The sequence below is a fragment of the Micropterus dolomieu genome, linkage group LG14 (genome assembly GCF_021292245.1).
Source record: "Micropterus dolomieu isolate WLL.071019.BEF.003 ecotype Adirondacks linkage group LG14, ASM2129224v1, whole genome shotgun sequence".
Classification (NCBI taxonomy): Eukaryota; Metazoa; Chordata; class Actinopteri; order Centrarchiformes; family Centrarchidae; genus Micropterus; species Micropterus dolomieu.
The window spans coordinates 2,765,227-2,771,935 of NC_060163.1; the positions used below are offsets into that span (position 1 = coordinate 2,765,227).

The 6,709-nt window shown below is 43.4% G+C and overlaps 2 protein-coding genes across 2 annotated transcripts in view; both read left to right on the forward strand.

Moving 5' to 3' along the window:
- The window catches only part of tmem94 (transmembrane protein 94), a 339,697-nt gene that overhangs the window by 174,975 nt on the left and 158,013 nt on the right, over positions 1-6,709 (forward strand). The gene's annotated exons all lie outside the window — the stretch shown is intronic.
- The window catches only part of galk1 (galactokinase 1), a 9,455-nt gene continuing 5,370 nt past the window's right edge, over positions 2,625-6,709 (forward strand). Inside the window, exons 1-7 of the mRNA XM_046068018.1 lie at positions 2,625-2,956; positions 3,309-3,498; positions 3,908-4,027; positions 4,268-4,403; positions 4,558-4,739; positions 4,994-5,144; positions 5,243-5,405. Coding sequence (XP_045923974.1) covers positions 2,792-2,956; positions 3,309-3,498; positions 3,908-4,027; positions 4,268-4,403; positions 4,558-4,739; positions 4,994-5,144; positions 5,243-5,405 — 1,107 coding nt within the window. The 5' untranslated portion in view covers positions 2,625-2,791. The remainder of the gene's footprint in view (positions 2,957-3,308; positions 3,499-3,907; positions 4,028-4,267; positions 4,404-4,557; positions 4,740-4,993; positions 5,145-5,242; positions 5,406-6,709) is intronic.

Sequence of the window (6,709 nt, forward strand, 5' to 3'; positions counted from 1 at the left end):
AGGCTGACATTTTTTCAGGAATCCTGTGGGTCATGGGATGGCCACGAGATGGGAGGGGGTCAATTTCACAATTGACCCCCTTCGCTTAACCCATCCCCTACTTTCACAGGACTGGGACAAGACAGGAAAAAAGTCAATAGGAGCCGACAGTTATCTACATCAGTTTTTATATATAAATATGTAGTTCCAATATGAAAAATTTTTAAAATCAGGAACTGGATGGGATGTGAGTCATTCTTCTTCCACAATCACTAGATGTGCTAGGGGTCATCAACCTTTTGCTGTAAAAAGCAAAGAGAGATTACACAAGATTAAAAATATTCGCTCTGACTTACTCAGTAGACCAGCTGCCTTAAGCCTCAGTTTGGCAGCACGCAAATCCAAATGGATAAATGGCTAATTTATATAATGCTTTCATTCAAAGGGCTGTACAATATGCCTCTCATTTAATCGTTCCCACTCACACATGGCAGCAAGCTACTGTGGCTGCACAGTACCCTACAGGCCCATTAGTTTTCTATTAAAGTGGAGGACACATGGAACAGGGTTTGGGGCTTACGTTGGCAAAAAGGATAAAGCGAATGAGTCCTGATGCTTTACACCACACATGAACACTGCAAATCTGCTAAAAAACAATCCAAATGAAACTGAGCGCTCTATAGTAAGGGATCAATGAAGGGACACCATAGCAAGGGAATCAGCCTGCCACCCGCTTGGGCCCCACAGCTCCTGTCCAGTGAGAAAGGGAAAAAAAGCAAACAGTTATCAACTGCAAGCAGTGTGGGAGGCATACAGCAGACTGGCTAGTGACTAATTAATAGAGAGGCCACTGACAGGCTGGGAATCACACCCACACAGTGCTCCAGCCACCCCACCATCGCACTGTAGGGCTATACTGGGCCGTGATCTAGTAAAGAAGAAAAAAGAGCTCTCATGCAAGCAATACTATTTTGCTAACCGGAATCTTTTATTTTATTTCAATTGCCTGTGTTGTTATTTCTAGATAAAAATGAAATCCACTTGCACGTGCTGGAGTTAGGGGGGCTTGAACTTTTTTCAGCTTCTAAAGTGGGGTTTGACAGAAAACATTTGAGAACCCACTAGCTTAAATGAAGGAAACAAGTTAGTTGTTGAAGAAAATCACTGGGAGAAATAATAATTAATTAGAATTTTCTCATTAGAGAAGCTCATGAAGTCGTTACTGTTGAAATCTATTGGAATACATAGCTCTAAATGGGTCGCTGCAGAGCCATGCAGAGTCCAGGTCTGCAAGCGAGGTGTGCCCCTGGCATTGATATCCTAACAGTATTTGTTTAGAATGGTCCTTAAAATAATATTTGGCCAAGGGAGAGAATTTGTGGATATGGTATATATTCATAGTACAACTTTGCAACAGTTTATTTCATCCCTGCAGAGACAGGGTGGATGTTTAACCAGAAACGGCTATATCGCTCTGATCAAAGCCACCAGACAGAAAAAACCCACAGTAATTTTACTCTGTTATTGACTTTTGTGTTTTAAAGGGTTAAATACACCAAGGTCACACAATAATCCAAACAATCTAATCGAAGTATATAGGCCATTTTTAGACCAGAAATATCCCATCAGTATGGATTTTGGTCATAGTGAGGGACTCTGGGTTTCACAAATATAACTGATTTACCAAATGTTGACAGGGTTGGTCACACTACTCTCTCACCAAGTTGTGCTTTCATTATTTTCCAGGTGTTAAATTACAGATGAAGCTGCCCTGACGACCGTGGCCACTAGATGCCGCTGTACCACGTAACACAATTAGTTGAATGCGAGAATTTATGTCCCCTCTCACTAAATGTATACTCATTCATAGTGCATCAGGATGACTTCCTAAACTTCATGCTTAAAAACATATCGATGAAGACGAAACATTGTTTCACCGGTGGGGTTTAATGTAGGAAATCAGGAACCCTGCAGTAAACGTGTATCAGTGTGTCAGTCTGTCATCAAGGTTTATTTGCACAAAAAGAAAGCATGCGATGCAATGTAAATACAGGACAAAATAAATGTGCATTGCCAAAAACAGTAACTTAAGCTAAAAAGCAAGCTACTTATTATTGCATTATGTTGCATTATATTTCTATATTTTGAATTGCCACCTGAATTTTGTGTTTCCCTTTAAAGCTTATAAATAAAGACATTTCCACATAAAATTAGTGCAGAAACTTCTTTGTTTAATGCTCCAAATGTTCAGGGGGAGGAACCCCTGAACCCCCCACTTAAATATCTCAGCATTGAATATTTCTTCAAAAAATAATACTATAAAGTATTATGTCAACTTGTTTTTGAGACTCCAATATTGTGTATCGTCTCACTCCTACACTGAGCCCTTATTTCCCACTTTTCAACACAAAGTGACGCTCTTGGTAAAATACACCTTCATTTTTTCTATCAAATAACAGTGCAAAACAAAACAAAACACACAAACTGGTTTGTCAGATACTACAGTAATAAATATTTAAAAAAGATCCACATACTCATCTCTAAATCTGACGAGCAGCCGCGGTCTGACCGACCATGGGTCTGACACGCTGACGTGTCATGTGACGTCTTCCCACCAATCAGAGCATGACAATAAACTCTTTCGCTACAGCACCAGGAAGTAAAAAGTACTGGATATATGATATTTTCTAAGTTTCCTTTGGACGGATTTCGCACACGTGCTCCTCGCGGCTGTCATTGATATAACTAGTGTTTGAACCATAGACTGTATATAAAAAGGTTTGAACTAGCGGTCGAAAGTGTCTTCTGCGGAATGGCCAGTTCATATCCAAGTGTGTCCGAGCTTGTCTCGAGTGCTCGGCGTTTGTATGAGCAGGTCTTCGGGGAAGAGGCTCCGCAGGCGGCGGTGTGTGCTCCTGGAAGAGTGAACCTGATAGGGGAGCACACCGACTACAACCAGGGATTTGTACTTCCAATGGTAACATTCAGGTGGCGGCAGAGGGCGTAGCGATTAGATTCGGTTGAATGAAACATGTTTGTCAGACCAGGCGTCATTCAGAGTCTGGGGGACGACATAGCTCCTCTTTAAGGAGTCACTGCATGCGATCACCGAGCAGCCTCTTGTTTAATTTTTACATTAACTACATTGTTGTAGTTGAACATATGAAGATTTCATCTGCTTTTGGTGGGTCACCTGCTTGTCCAGTTTAACAAAGGAGCAGATCACATGACCTACAGTTCAACATACTGTAACAAGCAAGACACTTCCTGTTTAATGACACAGAGGAAAAGCTAACCAGCCGGCTGCATGTTTGTGTTTGTTGAGTCAGGCGCTGCCCCTGGTGACAGTGGTGGTAGGGAGTCAAACCTCTGGCAAGGATGTTACCGTGGTAACAGCAACCGAGGATGCTGATGAGCCTCGGCGGGTGGACTTCAGTCTGCCCACTGATGGATCACTGCTGTCTCCAGGGTTACCCCGCTGGGCAAACTATGTGAAGGGCGTCATACAGCATTACAGGGGTAAACAAGTGAGCGATGACTGTACACAGCCATTTAAACATTAACTGGGATTTATTGTAATCCGGGTTAAAAGAAAAGAAAGATCACTTTTAACAGGAGGCAATCCTAGTCCTGTCAAAGTGAACGGAGGCCTTTTCAGATACAACGCGATTTGAGCTACGCCGTTCGGTCTACTCACTGCAAACTCCGAGCGCTGTGCGGTGTCGACATCTTCACACACACAAGCTGCTGGAAATAATGGCTCTCAGAGCGCAGTGGCGCTGTTGTCACGTTGTGTCTGAAAGGGCCTTAAGAAGAGATCTGCAGCAGAAGCTTGTTGATGTCACAGATGTTGTATTGTCCTGCCTTGTTTGGACGCCGCAGGATATTTATTTACTGTGCACTGTCTCTGCGTCTGGTCTGCGTTCAGCTCCTCCGGTCTCTGGCTTCAGGGCAGTCGTTGCCAGCAGTGTCCCCCTGGGAGGAGGTCTGTCCAGCTCTGCCTCTCTGGAGGTGGCTTTCTACACATTCCTACAGCAACTCAAGCCAGGTCAGAATCTGATTACACAGAATACAGTCAGACCGATGTGACTGATATTCAGTAGTCAGGAAGGAGTCTTCATTATATTAGAGATAGATGATGAAACAAACTGATGTATTGGTGTTCACATAAACTGATATTGCTTAATTATAGCTTGAAATTCTGCTACAGCTGAGCCCTTCTGGTTGATCTTCAGGTGTGTGAGCCTGGATTTCTGGTATTAATTCTACATATTTCTTCATCTTACAGATGATGGAGACAAGGTGTTGAAAGCAGTTGCCTGTCAGCAGGCAGAACACACTCATGCTGGTGTACCCTGTGGCATTATGGATCAGTTTGTGTCTGTTCTTGGCAGGGAGGGGCACGCCTTGCTCATTGACTGCAGGTAGTGTAAACAACCATAAACATAAGAGTACATTAATCCAGCAGTCTTTTGTGACATCGAGATTACTGCTTCGTCCAATTTTTACTATTGGAATGTTTGGCAGAGGAAAGTCTCCACTGTTATCAGTCATGTACTTCTTTGTGGTTTGACCCAGGTCCATGGAGGCCACCCCTGTCCCTCTGGCAGATTCAGGCCTGGTCATTCTCATCACAAACTCCAATGTGAAACACTCTCTGACCGGCAGTGAGTACCCCATGAGACGCAGACAGTGTGAGGAGGCTGCCTCCATCTTGGGGAAGGACAGTCTCAGAGATGCTACCATGAAGGACCTGGAGGGTGTGAAGTGTATTTTTATTATCCTGTGCTGATCCATTCTGTCCCACTCTGTGTTATTTTAATATGCCCTGTCCCGTTTTGTCCTCAGCTAACTAGCTGTGTTGATGCCTGCCCCATTCTGTCCCCTCCCATTCCGTTGGTGTAATTCTCTCGTCATGTCTTTTTCTGCCCGTCAAAAAATTGAATTAAATTTCAGGGACTTTCACATCTGATGCTGTTCAAGTCTTGCAGTTTGACCTTCCGTATCATTTCAGAGGCAAGGGGCACATTGGATGATGTAATCTATCGAAGAGCTCGTCATGTGATTGAGGAGATAGACAGAACTGTCCAAGCTGCTGAAGCCCTGAAGAGAGGAGCCTACAAAGAGTTTGGCAAGCTTATGGTGGAGAGCCACAACTCCCTGAGGTACACATAATGCAGCTGCATCACATCTGTTTAACCCGAAAGTCACTATTTAGGACAGAATGTAGGAGGTGGGTGGTAACTCGATGTCCCTGTGGCAGAGACTTGTATGAGGTGAGCTGCAGAGAGCTGGATGAGCTGGTGTCTGCAGCCATGGAGGTGGAGGGCGTGTTTGGCAGCCGGATGACGGGTGGAGGATTCGGCGGATGCACTGTGACTTTGCTGCAGGCCCATGCCATCGACAGGACTATACTCCACATACAGGTTAAAACACTCACATACACTATAAACCGTAGGGATCATGTTAACTATGTTAATTATCAGGATCATAATCAATAAATAAAGTTTTTAAATTCAAATATGGAGAGCTGGTGGATAAACAGATATGTTGTAATCAGGCAAAGGCTGCCTTTAATAAACATTTTGGCATAAAACTTGTTTGCTGTCTTACTAGGACTAAAATATATAAAGTTCAGTTCAATTTCAGTTTAATTCAGTTTTATTTATATAGCGCCAAATCACAACAACAGTTATGTCTGAGCGCTTTTCATAAAAGAGCAGGTCTAGCCCGTACTCTGTGATATTATTTACAGAAACTCAACAGTTCCCACCAAGAGCAGCACTAGGTGACAGAGGCAAGGAAAAACTTCCTTTTAAGACCGGTTGGGGGTGAGGGAGAGAGGGAGCGAGAAAGGGCGAGAGAGATTTCCAGGACTTAGCTTGGCACACACAGGGGGAAACTGGCTAGCAAAACAGATAAAAATACACCTTCACTTAACACCAAAATTGCCTCTTTACGTGTTGTATGTCTGTTGTCTGTACAGCAGATTAACTGTCCTCAGTAAATCCAGTTATCATTATAAACTCTGAGCATCTCTCTCTCTCTGTCTTTCCTGCTCATCTTGCATTAGCGTTAGCGTTTGCACAACTACATGTTCTCTCCACTACAAAGCAGCGAATCATTCAGAAGCTGGACTCCCTCACCTGTTTACTTTCAGGGTTAAGCTTGAGAGGAGAAGCTCAGATGTCAGGACACAGATATTTCTTTATTTGTTCACCACTAAAGATAGCTGACTGAACGTAACATTAACATTATATGAACAGCACTTGATAAGGTTGTCAAATATTTTTACCTTTAGCGTTGTTTTTGCATGTGTAGGGCTCCGCGGTCAAGTAGGAAATAATGAATATGCAACGCCGGGAAAGTCTTTCAAAATAAAACTAGTGGTTAACTTTGTGCAACGTTGCAATTTGGTTAGGTTTAGGCAAAAAGGACTTGGTTCGGTTTAGGAAAAGATCATGGTTTGGGTTAACATAACGATTTTGTTTCACATGTCTCCTTAGTGAAAGTCCAGTTTGTGACCCACCTGTCCAGCTCAGCCACCTCATACTCTGACCTTTCTGTTATTGATAATAGGCCTACTTTTAGCATTGAACGATGACGCTAAAGGCTGCTGTGTGTGTGTGTGTGTGCGTGTGTGTGTGTGTGTGTGTGTGTGTGTATGTGTGTTGGCGTTTCAGTGAGAAGGTGCAGACACTGCCGGTGCTGGGTGGCCTTGTGAACAGGC